Here is a 20,529-nt window from a genome sequence, read left to right on the forward strand (position 1 = left end):
GTCCAAAAGGCCAGAGGTAGAAAAGGCTGTGGTTGCTTTGGCTCCCTTTCTCTGTATGACCCCTCTGGTTGTACCCAGCCAGTATGTTGGTTTTATCCTGAGACTAACTTCTTTCTGGGTGGCACAAAGTGGCCACAGCAGATCCTGACTTCATGTCTCCATCCCCCAGTTTCAGAGGAGATTTCAAGCTGACTTCCAGGAGCCTTCACTTAGGAACAAGGGACTTCTTTTCAAGAAACTCCAGGATAATAACACCTCAATAGCTTAACCAGTCATGAGACCATCCATGAGTCATTCCTTTAAGTGCTGCTTAGCTCTGGACTGAGTTGCTACACCAATCAGAAAAGGAGATGGGGTTACCTTTTAACCAATCAGACCCATCCCTGGAACCAAGAGTAGGGTGAGCTTTCCTGAAGCCAGGGAGTTGCCTCCTGAGTACTGTGCATGTCTGAATTGAAAACACAGTAGATACCAAGTCAGTACTGAAATGCTATTAAGGAGGAAGAAGGCGGACCAAGGTTGTGGAGGTGCTCGTGCCTACAATACCAGCACTTAGGAGGGTGAGGCAGGAGACTCTTAAGTTTAAGGACAGCCTGAGCTACATAACAAGACCCTGCCCCAAAACACACAAAAAAAAGAGGAGGATGGAAAGAACTGAGCTGGTGGCCAGTCACAATGGCTCACACTCAAGGATAATAATTTTTAAAGTAGTCATTTGTTCTCTGACCTCTGACTGTCAAACTACCACCACAGACATTCTTTGTTAACTTTTAATGGGAAAAACTTCAGAGAATAACATTATTCACTGCTCAAAATTAAGGAATCTGAATACTTTTAAATATTTGCCTTAGACCTACTATTTAAGAAATAAAACAGTATAATAAAGTTAAACAATTTTGAACCTATTTTGAACCATTTCCCAAACTTCACCTTCTTCCTCCTTTCCCCAGAGGAAACAGCTATGATTAATTTGTTATTTATCCTTCTAGTTTGTGTTTATAGTTGTACTATATTTGTGGTAAGTTAACATTAACATAGCACATTGTATTCTGCAACCTCTGTTTTCCACAACAGAGGAAAGACAACAGTCTTTCCAAGACAATCAAAATTGAATCAAGAATGTGGAGTTCAGCTTGAGGAATGGGTCAAGTGGTAGAGCACCTGCCTAGCAAGTATGAGACCCTGAGTTCAGCCTCCAGAACTTCCAAAAATAAAAAGTAAACCAGAAAATATGTGCTCACTCATTTTTAAAGACTGTCATATCCTATTATAAATTAAGTCACATTTACCAGCTCCTCTATTGAACATTTAGATGTTGACAATATTTTGCTGTTACATACATTGCTGTAATGAGCATTCTTACATAGATCTCCTGTGCACATGTGACAGAGGGTCCCTGGTATATCTAGAAGTAGAAATTGTGGGGTTTTTTTGGGGGGGGGCAATACTAAGGTTTGAACTCAAGGTCTCATGGTTGCTAGGCAGGCACTCTACCACTTAAGTCACTCCGCCAGCCCTGTTTTGTGTATTTTGGGTATTTTCAAGATAGGATCTCATGAACTATTTTCCTGAGCTGGCTTCAAACCTCAATCCTCCTGATCTCTGCCTCCTGAATAGTGAGGATTATAGGCATGAGCTGCCAGCACCTGGCTTAGAAGTAGAAGTTTTGAATCACTTGGTTTGTACATTTTCTATTTTGCCAAAAACTAACAAATTTCTCTCCAGAGTATTAATTCCTATTCCCGCTAGCTGTGCGATAGTTCCTAATTTCCCACATCCATTACTAACATTTGTTATCATCAGGCACTTTAATTTATGCTAAATTTTTTGAGTAATGTGGGGCATTATGTTGTTTTACTTTGCCTCTCCACAATTCCAATGCAGCTAGGCTGCATTTAATGTCTAGCTATTTTCCTTGACCAGGCTATAAAGCTGTACATATATGTGCTATAATCCATGCTGTATTTCAGGGGGCTCATACAAACTCCTACACCCACCTGAAACTCATTGTCACATTGCCTAAACTGTCACCATTGTTGAACATGAGTATTTTAAATGCAAATACTCCTGCAAGTGGGGCTAGTTGATTATTTATCCTATTGGATGTCATTCTTTTGTTAGGTAAGAACAGCTTGGAGTTGGTGTGGGGGGGTTAGAAATGGAGTAGATGCGATCTTCCTAAAGAATGTGCCTAGGGAGGCTGACATGTTGGAGGTTTCCCCACAGTCTGATGGCAGCAAATACTCCATGGACTGAAGTGAGAGAGTACTCAGAAACTGAAGAAAAATCTAGAAAATGCATCTGTCACCTACTGAACTTCTTGTCTTGAATCCTCCTCTGTGTCCCCAGACACATCATTCATGTACATGATTGCGGGCCTCTGCATGCTGAAGCTCTATCAGACGCGCCATCCAGACATCAACGCCAGTGCCTACTCTGCCTATGCCTCCTTTGCTGTGGTCATCATGCTTACCGTCCTCGGAGTGGTGCGTCCCTATCTGTCTTCACTCTGGCTCTTGAAAAGTGCCCTCTTGGGGGGAACTTTTGTTCTTTCCTTATTGGGCCTCAGGTGCATGGGTTTGAATTAACCATAATCCTTGGCCCATCACACACTCTCTTCATTGGTCTGTTCATGGCACTCTTACTTAGTTACTTAGATGGTTATTTCTAAGGATGTAATAGGCACTTGTAAAACTACCCTGTGGTAGTTTCAATATTAAGCTGGGGTCTGACTCATGTCAGATTGGAATAGATATATCCAAGCTGATTGGAAAGACCAACTTGAGAGAACCGAAACCACTTCCTAAATGTGCTTGGGAAACAAGTGTTGGCTGTCTTCAGTTATTTGAGGATTATTATCCCAAACTTTAGGCGTCTTGCCCCTTCATCATTGTTCTACAGCTGCCTCTTCTATTTCTTCTCTCTTTGGTTTTCATGTGCACGGATAGCCATTCTTTTTCCTGTCCACTGTGCAGTAAGATCCTTGTGAGTTCTGATAAGGGTTGAAAATGCACATATGACTCAATCTTTGACCCCTTATGGATGCCTAAGAGACAGTGATTCTCATAAGTTCTCTGGGACAGCCCTAGATCAAGTTAACCTCCATCTTTACTCCTAGGTGTTTGGGAAAAATGATGTGTGGTTCTGGGTCATCTTCTCTGCAATCCATATTCTGGCCTCGCTCGCCCTCAGCACCCAGATATACTACATGGGTCGTTTCAAGATAGGTAAGTCATCTGTTTTTCTGCGGTAAGGGATTGACTTCCCCTGAGAGAGCATACTGCCTCAGTGATCCTAAATGAAAGTGTTGCTGATTGTCATGAATATATGCTCTGAAGTCTATGCTGTGTTTAATTATCTCTAAGAACTTCTTCCTTATAGGATTACAATAAACTGTTACCACTATTTCTGTTTTCATCTGAGAATCTAAGTTTGCCATACCTCAGAGCTGAGCCACACATCAAGCTCCTAACTGCAAACACTTCACGATCTACCAAACTTTGAAATATATTATAAGAACGGTATGCTCATTATACCACTAGTCCCACCTAGAGGAACATTTTCCATCTGCAGCATTCAAAAAGGAGCATTTCTCAAGCTATGCTAAGTGGTTGTCAAGAATGAGCCATATATTACTACCAGATTCTAGAGCTAGAACTTTTTGAGACCAGCTTGCCAGTCTTAGAAGCAGGATGCCTTTTTAAACTACCTCAGACAATGTGGACCAATTAGGGACCCTGGAATGTTCTACAGAAATCAGTTTGTGATTTTCTGTCAGTCAGTCATCATCACATATTGGAGAAGTTCAAGTTGCTTTAGAGCATTTAAATTTTAAAAGTTATCTTATGATCCAAGAAGTCAGACTTAAGTATTCATTTGTATATTTCAAAATAAATTATTATATATAATCATGGGCCTACCTACTCCTAATATTTTCAGAGCTAAGGGAAAGAATGAAAATAAAAGTACACATACCAAATATGTGAATATTTCAAAGTTAAAAAGCAGGCTAAATACTATTAAATATGAGAAAAAAGAAGACGGGAAAAGAGGGAAGGAAGGAAAGAAGGAAGGAAGGAAGGAAGAAATATATCCCCATTACAAGCTAGATCTGGGTTCCAATTTAGAATTCTTGGTCTCTCAAAAGAACACTGTAGAACAAGCTGTTCCCTTACCTCTGGCTCTGTCCTTTATCTTAATTGGTGTCTCAGATATACATAAAGACATCCCTGTCCAATATCCTATGTCCAACCTCCTCCCTCACATATAGCCACCACTTAGCCATTCCTTGACGTTAGAGGTGTGCGCTAACAGTGCCATCTGCCTCAGGAGGATAAACCAAGGCAGGGAGTTACGCAGGCTCCAAGAGCAGGCTCAAAGTCACCTCTTCTGGGAAGGGAATTTTGAGATCCAGAATGTGATCTAGAAAAGGAAGGATTAGTGCCCTTACCCTGCAGACTGCTCACTCATGGAGTAGTGAGGACACTCTGAAATAAGGAACCCCTCTGCCCAGGTCTAGTAGCAATTCAATGTAAACAAATGGCTTGAAGGTAGAAATCAAATAAAATACATTCTTACCTTCACAGTTTAATTTTCTCTTTGGACATGGTCATGATCTACCTACCCTTCATAGCCAGTATACCTCCACGTGCCCCAGCCAATTAGCCAGTTGTACAGTACATTTGATGGGGTGCTCTGGTCATGCCCTATCTTCCAGAGCCAAGGTGAGTAAGTCATACAAACCAAACGTTCCAAAGGAAAATAATTTAGAATTATTCTGCTTTCTCCCAAATTTAGGGAGGAGAAAAATAAAAATAGATATAGGTAATGGTAATGTCCGTTACTATGGACATAATCCTGGTGGTGATAACAGTAATGCAACACTAAATTAGTTTGCCTTTTAAACAAGGAGGAATTTAACATGTTGCAATGATGTATGAGGATTCCAACAGGAATAAGATGCCACACACAAAGACTGATGAGGGTTTATTCACAAAGGAGCCATTTGCAAGACCTGGGTGGGGTTGAGAATGTCAGGGTAGTAAGGCAGCCTAGGGTTGGTAGCAGTGAAGCCTTTACAATTCACAAACCCAAAAGGATAGGGAGAAAGTGGTTACCAAAACGTGTTATGAAGAGAAAGTCACTCTGCAAGAAGCAATAACCTTTGGCTGACAGACACGGCCAGCCTGATGCAACCTCACAGAGAAGGTACCACAGATCCTAGTGGGGCTCCCCACTGTCCACCTCCAAGGACTGTAAGGAAACCCACTGATGTAGTCCAAACAAGTCAGCCTCCCTGGCATGGTGCAGGAAAAAAAGACACATGTCAAGTGGGAAGGGCCACTTGGAATTTAAATATTTTCAAGTTCTGTACCAAGGGAGTCTTCCTCAGATGATTACAGATTTGCCAGTGTCAAAAGGAAAACTTGCTATTTCCTTGTGACAACAAGTGTGTTTTAAGGTTAGTCAAAAGGCAGGAAGTTGGATTGGACAGTGGTTTAGCCAACTCCAGCCTCTCTTTGTTCGCTCCCTTTGCTTTCTAATCACATGCTTCTTTCTCTGTGGCCCTCAGGCTACACAGAAAACAAATGTAGACACAGGCAAAGCAGCAGGGATGAGACTGAACATTTCATAAGTAGGACAGAAAACAACTTGCCCAGATCACTACTGTGATCCCAGAGCCCAGGAAAAAGAGCTCAGGGGTTGCTCATGAGAAAAAGCTGGATTATAAATGCACTGGTGCACAAAGGTAGAAGAGCGAGAGCAAAGTCTCAGTGCAGTCTTTGAAAATAAACTTCAAAATGTCTGAGATGGGCAGAAAGGCTGTGTTCGCTACAGGGAGCAAACATTACTTTTACAATTAGAAAATAAAATTATAGTCATTGTTTTAAGAAAAAAATAAAATGACCTGTAGTTTACCTGTGTGGCTTCCTTCTTACAAATCATTTCTTTCTCTTATTTCTTCTCTGCTTCCCACTGATTCAGATGTCTCTGACACAGGTAATCTCCTGCCACCCTTCCTAAGGTTCTAGATTGATTCCTGTCAAAGTGACCCACCTGGCTGTCTGCCAGCTCTGTTCCCTGGACACCCCCTTTCCAGGTTGGGCAGGCTCTGTGGAAAGGAGTTCTAGAGAGAAGTGCCAGAGGCCAGGCTGCACTCCAACCTAGCTTACTGTGGGCCTCTTCTGGGCTGTCTCATGGCCAGGCCCCCCCATCCTGGTTAAGTTCACTATGGAGTGGCCTTGAAGAGGCCTTGAAGAGGCCTTGAAATGCTGGCTCTGGGCAGACCCAGTCTTGTATTTGATATCAACAAATGTGGACAACTTAACAGAAAGATTTCTCCGCCTTTGACCTTGACTGTTTGTGTCGCAGTGATAACATCCACACTGATGGCATTTCATGCCTTCCTTTTGCAGATCGCATTTCCAAAAACCTTTCCTGTCGTTTTCTTGACATTTTAACTTGCATTCCTTTGACTATTCTGACTGTTGTTTCAGTACAGATGGGCTTTCTGTACCTGCTGAGGATGGCTCAGGATCTCTTGGTTCAAGCCTTACTAACTCATAACCACATGGAGAAATACAGATTGGAACCTTTAAGCTAAGATTTCCCATCCTGTAGGGAGAGCATATGTTTTAAGATGGGCTTGAGGGGCCCTAATGCCTCTGTTCTAAAGGAACTGCCACCAGGGTAAACTATAAGCAAAGGGAAGCTTAGCTGAAGGAAACAATAAGGGTCACCAGCTCAGAGTTATGTGCAGGGCTTGTTATTCGTGTCCATCTTGCTTGCCTTTCTGCTGTATGAAGCATGGATATGGTGCCCCCACCATGACAAAAGCATGTTTTAAAGCATACATTTGTTGCTCACCCATTTGTTGCAAAGCACCCTGCTGCATTTTAATAAAGTGAAGATGAAATCACCCAGGCTCAAAAGCTTGTGCCATTTTCCAGTATTTGTATTTTACTGACGAAACCTTCTCATCGTGCAATTATGTCAACAGATTTGGGAATTTTCCGGCGGGCTGCTATGGTATTCTACACAGACTGTGTCCAGCAGTGTAGCCGGCCTCTGTATATGGTACGTGCATGCTTCCTTGTTCCTTGGCCTTCTCCCAGAAAGTAGAGGAACAGCAGGAGGACCAGGTGGGGGGCAGCCACTCTGCTCCAAAACCCAAAAGAACCAGATGGCCCAGAGTGGCTGGAGTCGTCAGTGGGAAAAGATGAGTGTTGCTTCCGCCTTTAAAAAGACAAACTAGTATGGTCCCATCCTTGTAAACAACATTTGCTGGTCTGTAAAGAAAAGAAAACATATATGCTAAGATTTGAGTAGGGATAAATGCTGTGGGGGAGGAGCAAGACAGAATATCCTATACACATGCAAAGTGGGCCCTTGTGAAAGTGAAAGGCATGCTATTAATATTTACACCAGGACAGCAGTTATAAACCACATGGTCATTCTGACCACTTTCATTAGGAACTTATACTTTCCACACTATGCATTTCTGTATTGTTTGACTTTTATAATGAGCAAGAATATTTTTTAAACTGTGGTTATTGTTTGATGGTTACTTTTCAGCATATTATCCTTTTCTACACTGAGCCTGGAGATCAGGCCCCTGCCCCGGCTCTGTCCTGGTCAGAGTGACATGGGAGTGATGGATGGGACAGCTACCTACCTCCTATGAGCCTATTGCCTTTGCTCAGTGCTGTGGTCAGATCTAGTGACACATATGGGCCTGGCACACAAGAATTCAATAAACACCTGCTAATCTTTTGTAATCAGACAAATTCTTACATAAAGAAATGTGGGGATTGTTTAGCCTTCTAGAGCTTGGGCAGGAGTTACAGGCACTAAAAACTTGAGAGAATTGAGGCTGGAGGGGGTTGTTCAGGTGAGAATTAAAAAGTCTATGAGGATCTGTGGGTATTCTGAGAGTTATACGTGCCTTGGCTGTGAACAGGTGAGACCATTCATGTTCTGTCTGTTTTCTTGGTTTCTACTTACAGTACTTGATAGCTAGAGAGCAGTTTTAGGTTCACAGCAAAGTTGAGCAGAAGATACCAAGATTTCCCATACACCCTTGATCCTACACGTGCAGAGCCTCCCCACTATCGGCATTGCCGACAGAATGGTACACTGGTTACAGTCAATGACCCTGCATGGACACATCATCACTCAGCCCGTATTTATACCTTGTGTTGCATGTACTACAATTACAGAGTCACACAGAGCAGTTTCACTGCCCTAAAAATCCTCTGTGCTCTCTCTGTTCACCTGTCCCTCTACCCTCACCCCTGCCAACCACTATTGTGTCTATAGTTTTGCTTTTCTAAAGTGCCATGTAATTGGAATCGTACAATGTGTGGTCTTTCCTGGTTGGCCTCTTTCACTTAGTAATATGCATCTAAGTTTCTTCCATGTCTTTTCACAGCTCCTTTCATTTTAGTGTTAAATAATATTCCATTGTTTAAAGGTACAGCAGTTTATTTATCCATTCACCTACTAAAGTACATCTGGGTAATTATGAATAAAGCTGATAAAACAATTGTGTGCTGACAGGTGCAGGGGGCTCACACCTGAAATCCTAGCTACTTGGAAGGCAGAGATCAGGAAGTTCATGGTTCGGAGCTAGCCCAGGCAAATACTTCAAGAGACCCTATCTCAAAAACACCCTGTACAAAAAGGACTGGTAGAGTGGCTCAAATGGTAGAGCACCTGCCTAGCAAGCAAGAGGCCCTGAGTTCAAGCCTCAGTACTGCCAAAAATAAAAAAAAATCTTGTGCAGGTTCTCCATTAAACAAAGACAGAAAATCACCACTTTTAAATAGTAAAGTAGCAATTTAAACTATTAAAAGTTGAATTAAATAGTGCCTGAAACTTTTAAGTAATATGCAAAGTTCACAATAGATTGTGAACGAAACTCTACCACAGTAATTGTGCTATAAGACGGGCTACCATCTTTTCTCCCTTACTCGGTAACTTTAGTGTTAAGACTGTCTGTTACTGAGACCAGGAGCCTATAGGTTGCAGGGCCTCCTTGGAGCCACAGTTATGGAAACAAGTCTAACTCCTATGGTTGGTCCTGACAGTTGCAGTGGAGGCTACCAAGTGATGTAAAACAGAGACAGTCCTCACTCACATAGCACTGGTGTCAGAATTCTAAGAACTGAGTAATCAGTACACATGTCCAGCTTTCCCATGGAAAAGTGGACCCAGTTGCCCAGATCCATTAAACCTCGGGGATGGGAGGGAATAGCCATGTCCTGCTTTGCTGACCACAGTTTTTTTACAAGGATGAAGTCACATCTGTTTGCAATCAGAGGCCTTGCTCTGTAGCCCTTGTAGAGGATTGATGCTGGATATCTTAAGAAAGGCTCTTTTAGAACCATGGACAATTTTTTTCAGCAAGGCAATTGTTTTCCCAGAGTTGATGCTTTCACTTTAGTAGGTTACAATAAAAGTATTATATGCAGTCTCTCATTTGATATTTGTTTTCCTTTTTCCCAGGATAGAATGGTATTGCTCATTGTGGGGAATCTGGTCAACTGGTCCTTGTAAGTGTCTCAGGAAAATATGTTTTATTCTTTATTAATGTCTATAACACTATGATTTAACTTTCCTTTGTCATTTTTACAAATAAATCTGAAATTAAAGAGAGAGCAGGACTGTACTTATCCTAGAGACTTAATCAAAAGGTATTTTTCTTCCTACAATAAGAACACTAGAAGCATTGGTGGCTTCTTCTAAAGTATTATGATTGATTTCATTTGCTCAACAAGATAAGCATCTATGTGGATAGGTCAGATAGATAAATGATATATATAGGTAGGTAGGTAGATGATAGATGAATAACATATAGATAGATAGATGACAGATAGCTAGATAGATAACTATGCCAATAAGTGTAAAACTGCACACATTTTAAAATTATTTTGTAGAACTTTCAATAAAGACTATCCAGTCATCATTCTTTTCTGTAGAATTTTTCTTTCTTGCTAATGGATGTATTTTTTCTACTTGAAATTATTTTATGCAATCTTGTCTCCCCTTGAACATGTGAGATATTTTATTGATAACAAAAATTAAGTAACTCTGGTTGTTTTCAGCTCTTAGCTGAGATGCTTCTCTGAGTCAATGATCTTTGATAGAAAAATTCCTTGCACTCATTAGGACACATGAAGGAATGAAGAGGTGTGCCTTTAGAATCAAGTCATGAGAATTTGAATCTTATTTGGGGGACATGACTTCTGAAAGAAACTTCCCACAATGTTGTCACATTACCTTGAGAGTAAAGTCTGTACCTTTTGGTGACCTCCTGTGCTTGGGAACAAGTCGAGATGAGGCAGGCAGTGGTCACCTGCAGCATTCTTCTTGACCACCCTTTTAGAAGCAGACTCCACAGACTTGGTGACACTGTAAGATGGTAAGAGAAAAGGGACCAACTTCATAATGAAAAACCCATGGCTTTGATCCCCTGGGCTCAGAATCACCAGGCATATCTCTGTCTCTCACAAAATCAAAACCAAACCTACAATCTGCTCAGAAAACAAGGTAGATAGCCTCTTTCTTCTCACACAGCTCTGTGGAACACCAGGTCCTACAAGGATGTATAAGTTGTAATGACACATAGCACTGTGACTACTTGGTAGAGGGTTATCTCTCTTTCAGTTGGTTCACACAGACATGGAGCGATTTAATATGAATGTTATTTTAGAAGGAATCACTCCCATATGAGTGATAAAGAAAATGGTGTGTGTGTGTGTGTGTGTAGACAGAGGTATATAGCACACATGCACATACAGATGTATGTATGTGTGTATGTATACGCATGTGTGTGTGTGTGTGTGTGTGTGTGTGTGTGTGTGTGTGTGAGATTAGCTGGCAGGGCAAGAATAATAATGTAAATGTGGCAAAATGCTAATAATTGGTAAATTTGAATAAAAGCCAAATAAGGGGTTTTTTATTTTGTTTTGTTTTGTTTTTTGGTATACTGAAGATTTCAGAAGTTAGAAGGAAGAAATTTCTTGTCTCATATAGAACCAAATCAGTTGGAATAGAAAATAAGAGTCCACTAATAACATCTCTACACTTGAAGTACTTAGGAATAAATTTTGAAAGATGTGCAGAATCTTTCTTCAGAAAATTTAATTACCTTATTAGGAGATATAAAGGAAAATTTAACAAAATGAAGAAAAATGTTAGGGCCTAGGTGGGAAGATTAACTACTGTAAAGATATCTGTTCTCAAGTGAATGTATAAATTTAGAACTAGAATTGGAATTAAGTTAATGGAATTTTATTATAAAATGTATTTGCCTTAATTAGGAAGAAATTTCAAAGATCTCTGAAAAGGAAAATTAATAGAAGGAAGGAGGGGCAGAGGAGAACAGTGACTAGCCCAGCATTATCTACTAGAACTTTCTGGAATAGTATATCTGTCCTGCACTGTACTCTCCAATTCCCATCACTATTACCATGTGGGCCCTGAGAACTTAAAATGGGGCTAATGTGACTGAGGGACTGTATTTTTAATTTTTATTTAACTAACTTTAAATAGCCACATGAGGCTATCAAATGAGATAGTATGGGATAGCCAAAACAGTTAACCTAACATATTATAAAACAGGAAAGTGGCACAAAACCAGAAATATAATCAGTGCTGGGCACCAGTGGCTCACGCCCATAATCCTAGCTGCTCAGGAGGCAGAGATCAGGAGGATCACAGTTCAAAACCAGCCCAGGAAAACAGTTTGTGAGACCTTATCTCAAAAAAAAAGCCCAACACAAAAAAGGGCTGGTGGAGTGGCTCAAGGTGTGGCCCAGAGTTCAAGCCCCAGTACCAAAAAAAACAAGAAGAAAAAGAAAAAGAAATATGATCAGTGAATCAAAATAGAGACAAAAGAAAGCCAACAACACACTGTATAGAATTTTATATTTTTACTAACATGTGTCAATTGTACATAGTAATGGGCTTTAGTGAGACACACTGATCAAATCCAGCCTCCTTTTATCCACCCTGCCTTCTACTTCCCAACCTCTAGCATCGCTAGTCTATATTTGGGTCCCCTTTTTTCTTTTTCTCCTCCCTCCCTCCCTTCCTCTGTCCCTCAATCACTCCCTCCTTCCTTCCTTTCTTACTCCCTCCTTTCCTTCCCTTCTTCCTTCCTTCTTTCCCTCCTTCCTTTCTCCCTTCCTTCCTTCCTTTCTTCCTTTCTTCCTTCCTCTCATTTGTTTTGTGGCACTGGGGTTTGAACCGAGGGTCTTATACTTCCTAGACAAGTGCTCTACCACTTGAGCCACACCCTCAGCCCTTTTTGCTTTAATTTGTTTTACAGATAGGGTCTCATTTTTGTCCCTGGCTGACCTTAGACCATGATCTTCCTACCTTTGCCTCCCACATAGCTGGGATTACAAACATGTACCACCACACCTGGCCCTATAAGCTCATTTCTAAATGAACTCCTCTGCTTTAAAAATAAAAAATGAGGCAGGACAGTGGAAAAGCCAACACTGTTACAAATCACCTTCTCTGCTGCCAACACCCTCTCTCCCTGTGTCCCCAGCGCCCTCTTTGGCTTGATCTACCGGCCCAGGGACTTTGCATCCTACATGCTGGGCATCTTCATCTGCAATCTGCTGCTGTACCTGGCCTTCTACATCATCATGAAGGTACGAGCGGGTGGGAAGCTGACAGTGCCCTGACCTGGTGCAGCAGTGGCTCCAGCTTCCCCATCTCTGCGTCTCCCGCAGGTTCGCAGCTCAGAGAGGGTCCTCCCAGTGCCACTCTTCTGTATCGTGGCCACCGCGGTGGTGTGGGCTGCTGCCTTGTATTTTTTCTTCCAGAATCTCAGTAGCTGGGAGGTAAGAGTACAACTCTCCTTTCTCTCTCCGTCTTGCTTTTCTGACCTTTCCATCTCTTTTAATGTATTTGTTGCTTTCTATCTGTTTCACATTCTCTAAATTGACAGTTTTCTCCAGAAGAATGGGTTTTAGTATCCATGCATAAATGCTCAAGTGGCATTCAGTCATCATTATCAGGGTGACACTTCATAAATTTATAAGCACTGCAGACACTGCAAATTTGATCTTCATTATGCATTGTGTTACGATTCTGTTCCCAATGGGTGTTTAACATGTGCAGAAACCTTGATTAGTGCATCTACTCCATCTTTCTCATCACAATCGCCATCCACCAACACACCCATTACATAGATAGGAAAGTTGAGGCCTCTGAAACCAGTGCTATAGCTGAGGCCTATGCCTCAGCACTCCATCACAACAATCACCACAATTGATCTTAAACATTTTTTGTTGTTTGTATTGGGACTGGGGTTTGAACTCAGGGCTTCATGCTTGTAAAGTAGGTGCTCTACCACTTGAGCCATGCCTCCAGTCCATTTTGCTCTGGTTATTTTGGAGGTGGAGTCTAGTGAGCTATTTTCCTAGGCTGGCCTTGAACCTTGATCCTCCTGATCTCAGCCTCCCAAGTAGCTAGGATTACAGGCATGTGCCACCAGTACCCAGCTGATCTTAAAATATTTTTTATCATCCCAAAAAGAAAACTCATATAACTATAAGCAGCCACTCCATTTCTCCCCAGTTTGATAGCACTCAGAAACCTGTGGTTTGCTGTATTGGAGACTTCCAACAGACAGGATCACTCAATAGATAAGTGGTCTCGGAGTCAGGCTTCTTCATGCAGCCTCGGTCCATGTGTCCACACCTCGTGTCTTCTTTTCACTGAATGACAAGTGCTTCATTGTGGCACCGCACCACACATTATCTTACCACTCACCAGCTGGTGGGCTTTGGGGTTGTTCCCACTTTTTTGACTACTGGGACTGCTGCTGCTGTGAACATCCGTGTACAAGTGTTTGTGTGCAGGTCTAGTAGCATTTCTAGCTTCCTGGAGGTCAAAGCCTGAAACAGTTGGATGGGGGACTCTTGCCCACGTCCCGCCTAACCTTTCTTCAGGGAGCCCCGGCCGAGTCCAGGGAGAGGAACCGGGAGTGTATCCTGTTGGACTTCTTTGATGACCATGACATTTGGCACTTCCTCTCTGCCACTGCCCTGTTTTTCTCATTCTTGGTGAGTTACCATATCTTTTTGTTGCTTGCTTTTTCCCTACATTCTCATTTTTTCCTTCTGCAATTCCTCACATCCTCGTTTACATTCCTCTCTCATTTTCTTTTCCAGTTCTACGTTGCAAATTCAATAGACTGACCACCTGATTTCTTCTTTGCTACTCGTTCTGTCCTTTGGTAGTTCCTCCCAGGAACCACTGTCAGCCTTTGCTAACGCTCTCATGATATTGGGTTCAACCTTCCCATGCTACACTCGCGTCCTCCCTTCCTCCAGTCTCACTGAATAGTTTATGACATTTTATAGATTCCTAGAGAGCCTCAGCATGGCCACCAGGCTCCTGCTACCTTCAATTAGTTCTCTTCCAAATCTCTCCTGTGGTCCTTGTGTTGTCCAAACCTTTTCAAGAAGCCAGGCATATTTATGTCAACCTAGGGTGGCAGCTCCCAGCCTCCTTTAATCCTGCTTTGACGTTTCTAAATCCAGAGTCCATGGGGCCTGTGTCCAGGCTCCCTTGACAGTGTCAGACTCCTGAGCTCCCCTGGCCATCTTCTTGAAGCAGGGCAGCCACACAGCCTCAAGAGTAGAGCAGGACTACCCCCTAGTGGCCAGTGTGGGAAGTTCAACGAATCTGCACAAACGTTTTCCTTAGGGCTTTTCTTTTTGACAGTCCCCTCGGTGAGGGAGATGCAGATAACAAAAGTGGAGCTGAAGATTCCATGTGGGGAGAGAGTGAGAAATGGAGAAGAAGAGTCCATTTCCTATACAGCAATACCCTACAGGAAAACTTCATTTCCTTTAGGTCTTGTCCGAAATGTCACCTTCCAAGTAATAGTTTCCAAGCCACCCTACCTAAGTTTTTACCATTCCCCGACTCTTTACTTCCTACATTCCCTCCTTTTTAAAATTTGAGTGCAGACACAGCTTATTATCTAACATACTGTATTGTGCTCATGTATTTGTTTTGTGTCTAAGGCCCTCTCTTGAATGTAAGGTCTCCAAGTTGTGTATCTTCAGCAACTCTCATGAGTACTAAATTAATTGATAAATGAACCATATAATTGTAATAAGTGTCAGTTGCGAGCCAGGCCTTGCAGATCGCTGCAGAAGACATGAAACCAAGTAAGGGAATGTGCAATTTTCTGTTGGTGGGAGTCTCAGAGTGAAAGCAGGGACATAGGGTGGCTGACACCGTGCACTCCTTTCATGGTTCTGTCCCCCTCCTTTCAGGTTTTGTTAACTCTGGACGATGACCTGGATGTGGTTCGTAGAGACCAGATCCCTGTCTTCTGAGCCTTCAGCATTACGAAGGGAGAGGGAGCTGTCCATCTTGGTGCTCAGTGCTCCACTAGCCTCTGTGGAGTCAACTCCATCTGCGTTTGCGCAGGAATGACTGCAGCTGATGGCCATCAACACCTCAAGAAGGAGCTGAAGGGAAAACACTCCCTGGACAGGCAAACCCTAGGGAGCTGAGAACACTCAAGCTGTTTGCAACTTAGACATGGGGCACCTCCCACTCTCACCTGAGAGCTGTCAGAATATGACACTCTTCCCTAAAGCTGTCGCCATGCCCAACAGGCCAGCTGCTTGAATTTCCCACCCAGAAAATTCAGTGTGGTCACCTTCACATGTCTGAGACACCTGCTGCTCTAGTCCACCTTCTCATTTTCCAAGGTCCCAGAAGGGATTCTTCAGAGTATGGTGGGGAAGTTCAGAGGGTACCTAAGGTCCAACCCAACTGATATGGCTGTTCGGGTAGTCCCAACTAGAAGCTTCCCTGGAAGGAACGCTGTATTCCCACAAGATCCTAACACCATAAGGACTTGGAATTGGCCTTTGTTGCACACTCCTCTGAACAGATCACCAACACTGGGACCAAGACCTGGGTGCCCACCTATTTCTAGTGTCATCTCACTGCTGTTTGTGACCCCTTCACTCTGCCTCTACCTTCTTGGGAAGGTCCTGTTACTCCATAGGCTTCCACTCAGGCTCCAAGGTGCGACAGGAAATGGGAAAATCTCTTCAAGCAGCAGGTGCAGTGAGAAAAGTGACTTAACAGTGCTAAGACTAAAAACATCAACTCAAGCCGACAGGCCTCATCTTAAGGACTTGGGCTCCTTGGACAAATTCAACAGAGGAACAGTGCTTATAGCCCAAGTCCCACAGTTCTGTGCCCATGTCACCTTTAGGGGGGAAGTAAGTGTTCTAACCATAGCCACTGTTCAAGCCCTCCGTGACTGACCCTCATCTGCTTCTTACATAGGTCAGGGTTCCAGACTTTCTCCCAGAAGTGCTTCAGAAGCAACTCAGGATGGACTCAAGTTCCCCTGCTTCTCTGGTTGCAAAGAGCACAGCTAACTTAGTGTTACCTCTTGTTGCACCTGACTCTCATTCTTTCCCCAATAAAGTGTGGAAAACCTCGGCCTCCCAGGTCCCTTCTTATTCCATCTGGTAACTGCCTTCGAGAAGCTGCATTGTGACCAAGCTCTCTAGCTGCCTGGAATATGACATCATCAAAAAGTAGATGTGTAATTGTGTGTGTATATACATATACACACACACACACACACACACACACATTTCACACTAGTGAAATTGAAGGCACTTCTCACCTCTGCTTTCCTGATCATTCTTTAAAGAAATGGATCAGGCATTCTTCTTTTAAAAAATTATTATTCTTTCTCTCGAATATTTGCATAATGTTCAAATATGTACTTTGGAAGTTTGAACTGCAAGCTTTTCTGGATTTTAAAAACGCAAAGATGCTTTCCATGAAATATTTTATGTGCGTGTTTTTTCCAAAATGCCCCCAAGTTTGTGATTGGTCTTCTGTTATTCTTTATTCCTTAAAAATCATTGGTTTCTATAAGCTGGAAGAGGGCCACCAATTAAATGGTTGTGTTAATCTAACATCTAAAAACATGTTCAAACCTGTTTAACTATGGCTGACTTTATCTACTTCCTTCAAGGCATTCATGGTTTCTAATCCAAAAAGGATCCATTAAGGAAATAACAACAAAGTCCACAAAGTTATCCCTGTGAAGTGAATAAATTTGAAGATACATTATCCATTTTGATATGGTTTAGAGGGGTAAAATGGAAATGGGGAGGGCCCTGTAGGAAGGGATGGACCATGCTGCTGTGTCCTGACTGCATTCCATTGTCTATCTTGTGCTATAAAGTCAGACATCATGGTGGGTTTTATTCTGTGTAGCAGAACTAAAACCTCAGATGAAGCCTGCTTTGATGTGTTGCTAATTCTTTCTAAAGCACGGATCTTATAGTTGGAGGACATGAGAAAGTCACTGAGGTACAAGTGTGAGATCAATGAGTGCTGGGGTAGAGAGAGAAACCAGAGATTTTAGTAGCTCGCCAGTACATCATTCATATGTAATACAATGCCTTTGCTAACTTTCTCCTTTATTCATTTACTTTACTCTTTAAAAGCAAAAGCAAGGCTAATTCTGAAGACCAAGTTCAGTGGGAGGGTAACAGAAAAGAACAGAAAAGCCCTGACTATGAGAGGCTCCTGGCAGAGCAAGCACAGAAGTAATAAGAGCACTTCAGCTGGAGCAAGACAGAGATGCAGCAGCCAGAGAGGCCAAACTGTGCACATAAAAAATGACCTCTTCACACCTCTGACAAATGCTGGAGAGGCAACCCCACCTGTTTGTGCTGGATGCTTGAAGGATTAGCTTGATTTTATTTTAGCAGCAAGAGAAGCCAGTGAAAAAGCAGAGTCTATCTGGAGAAGGGACTTTCCGTGACTGAAGGTGATCCCTGAGCCAGCTTCTTGGGGGCACAAACAGTGGCAGCTGCTTCCTTTGTAACTCTAAGTACCCAGCAGAAAGTTCTGTGGGGTTGCAACATGCAGGTGTCAGTAAATCACATAATACCCAAATGTTTCTCATTCTGGGTGATGTCTCTCTGACTAAACTTGAGAAGGGAGGAACAAAGAGAAACCTTCGTGGCAGGAACAATAAAGTCTGAAGAAGATTATGGAGTCAGACTTGAGTCTGACTATGTCCACCTATTTGCTGACCTTGGGTAAATTGCTGATACCCTCTGATCCTTAGCACATCTTCATGACATTATATGAGAATGACAAAGATGTCAGGGCACCAAGAACAGTACCAGCACAGCAAAGGTTCTCAACTCTCATCTCCTGAATTCCACAGCAAGGGGGGGCGGGCAGGGCACCAGCACTCTACCAGCTGGCTGGGGGGGGGTCTCTCTCTGTCTCTCTCTCTCTCTCTCTCTCTCTCTCTCTCTCTGTCTCTCTCTCTCTCTCTCTCTCTTTCGGCATTCCATTGAAGCTGCCTGTTCTGTTTCCTATCTTTAGTTCTAGGAGGTTCGCCTTCAGAGACACTGCCCAGATCATCACATCTCCAGTCCCCAGCCTCCTCCTTGCCCTTTATCACTGCATTTCATGGCCTGAACACACTTACTTTAATTCAGGTGAAAAAATGCTCCAAAGAAAACTAGGGCACAGTGGGTAGTCTGGCTGTGTATAGTGTCACACCTCATTGCTGCTGTCTCTGCCCCGGGTATCTAAAAGGAAAGGAACCCTTCTTTTTTTTTTCTCTTGAAGATCTGTTACCCCCATGGATCAGGGAATACCACTAGCAGTGTTCCCGTACTCTCCTGCCCTGTCACCTGCTGTCCCGGAAGGCAAGCCTGGACGCTCAAGCTCTGTAAGGAGGAAGCTTCAGGTCTCAGGTGACCAAACAGGTCCAAGAAAGAAGAAGCGTGGTGAATGTCACACAGGTTTTCAAATGACTCTCTGCAACTCTAATGTCTTCTGGTGACACTAAGGAAAATTCCTGTGAGCAAATACACTATTCACTCTGCTGAAGCAGTTCAAACTCTTGCTTAGTGTTTGTTTTGTTTTGTTTTGTTTTAACCACTGTTGGGCAGAGAGAAGATACATTTATACAACCAAGTTTTAATGTCACTTCACTATGGCACCATTGTCAACTATGCCTGCTAAATCTTAAGCCTTAACACAACTGAATCCAAATAAGCTTGGGAGAAGTCACAAGTTAACCTTCTGAATGAGTCTCTAGAATACCACAGTAATTGAGTTTTAGCTGGGACGGGATGCCTGTTTCAGAGGAGAGCCCTCTTTGATGGACTTCACAAAGGATTTTTATACTGTGCAAATTTCCTGAATAGTGGTCTTGGAATTCTTACTGGAATACAAAGTCAGTTACCATATACAAGGTAGTTATCATTGTTCATGTAGAGTTCACTTTGCTCCCCCAATTTAGAGAAATGAAACTCTTCCCACTTCCTAAATAGCTGTAGGTTAGGAAATACCCTCATTCCTGCTCCCTCAAAGTGGGACAACCTGTGAAGTAATCTGCTTTTTCAGGGGCTGCCTTCCCCTTTATTTTCTCCTTCTCACCACTTCTCTGTTCACTTACACACCTTCAGTCAGGAAGCATTTGGGCTGAGCACCGTGAGGACCTGGGCACAGCAATGGGCAACACATACCTGCACAATCTCTCCATTACGCTGTTCACAATCCAATAAGGAAGACAGACAACACGGAAGCTTCTTTCAACCCAAGTAAAATCTGCTCCCCTCAAATTTAAAACTACCTCGTCTTTGACTCATTGCCATAGGAAATATAAATAATTCTGTATCCTTTTCAAATAAATACATTTGTACATAAGTGAAGCAAAGTTAGCCCATTGCTTTCATTTTACAATATTTAGTAAACCCAATGCCTTTTACATTTACTGTTTCTCTTTGTCACTCTCTCTCACCTCCAGAAAAATTCTAATCTGTCAAAACTCATTAAACACCCTTCCATTCAACTTACATTTCAGAATTAAATGTAATCACTGCAAACATTCTAATTATAGACCACAGAAGAAATTAAGAAAAATAAATCAGGGAGATTCCAAGATGGCGGCTAGAGGTAGGAAGCAGAAAGCGACCCTCCTATAGTGAAATCTTGGAGAGACGCTGGAGACACACTTTGCAGGCATAATCACCGAGAAAAGGCATAACTTTGACTCCTCCACATCTCCAGCCGGCGCAGAGAATCTCCACTTCACGTTAAACGGAGAACCGAGGAGGCCCCCGGGGCCGCCAGTGGCCGGCGCCCATACGGCTTGGGAAGACGCGGACCAGGTGAGCTTCGCGGTACCGCGGTTCCCCCACAGACAAGCCTGGGCCAGAGCAGCATAGCCCCCTGGACAGACTGACCTCCACCCGGGAAAAAAAGAGAAACTGAGTACTAAGCAATAAGAACAGTTAAGACACGCTGGAAAGAGGGTGGGGCGCCCTGAGCGCTGAAGATTGGGGGAAGGGAATCCTTCCCGGGACTGTAAATAAACGAGCCGGGCGGCCGGAGAGGCTCTGGCGGGAGCGGGGCGCGCCAGCAACCAGGAGCAGGGACGCTTGTGAGAGGAGGGAAGACCCACTTCCCACGTGAACT

At 43.0% G+C, this 20,529-nt stretch overlaps 1 protein-coding gene and 1 long non-coding RNA gene across 4 annotated transcripts in view; one reads left to right on the top strand and one right to left on the bottom strand.

The window, feature by feature from the left end:
• Sidt1 (SID1 transmembrane family member 1) overlaps nucleotides 1–16,504 on the top strand; it is a 109,969-nt gene extending 93,465 nt beyond the window's left edge. For 2 of the 3 annotated variants that reach the window (XM_074073159.1, XM_074073156.1), the window contains 9 exons: nucleotides 2,350–2,486; nucleotides 3,119–3,227; nucleotides 5,986–6,000; nucleotides 7,001–7,077; nucleotides 9,508–9,554; nucleotides 12,563–12,668; nucleotides 12,750–12,860; nucleotides 13,974–14,087; nucleotides 15,312–16,504. In XM_074073159.1, coding sequence (XP_073929260.1) covers nucleotides 2,350–2,486; nucleotides 3,119–3,227; nucleotides 5,986–6,000; nucleotides 7,001–7,077; nucleotides 9,508–9,554; nucleotides 12,563–12,668; nucleotides 12,750–12,860; nucleotides 13,974–14,087; nucleotides 15,312–15,374 — 779 coding nt within the window. In that variant the 3' untranslated portion in view covers nucleotides 15,375–16,504. The remainder of the gene's footprint in view (nucleotides 1–2,349; nucleotides 2,487–3,118; nucleotides 3,228–5,985; nucleotides 6,001–7,000; nucleotides 7,078–9,507; nucleotides 9,555–12,562; nucleotides 12,669–12,749; nucleotides 12,861–13,973; nucleotides 14,088–15,311) is intronic. The other variant, XM_074073157.1, reaches the window with a different exon arrangement.
• LOC141423240 (uncharacterized) overlaps nucleotides 7,069–20,529 on the bottom strand; it is a 40,556-nt gene continuing 27,095 nt past the window's right edge. The window contains exons 2-3 of the long non-coding RNA XR_012447935.1: nucleotides 10,282–10,413; nucleotides 7,069–7,289 (exon numbers count right to left, since the gene is read on the bottom strand). This is a non-coding gene — a long non-coding RNA (uncharacterized lncRNA). The remainder of the gene's footprint in view (nucleotides 7,290–10,281; nucleotides 10,414–20,529) is intronic.

The sequence above is a fragment of the Castor canadensis genome, chromosome 5 (genome assembly GCF_047511655.1).
Source record: "Castor canadensis chromosome 5, mCasCan1.hap1v2, whole genome shotgun sequence".
Taxonomy (NCBI): Eukaryota; Metazoa; Chordata; class Mammalia; order Rodentia; family Castoridae; genus Castor; species Castor canadensis.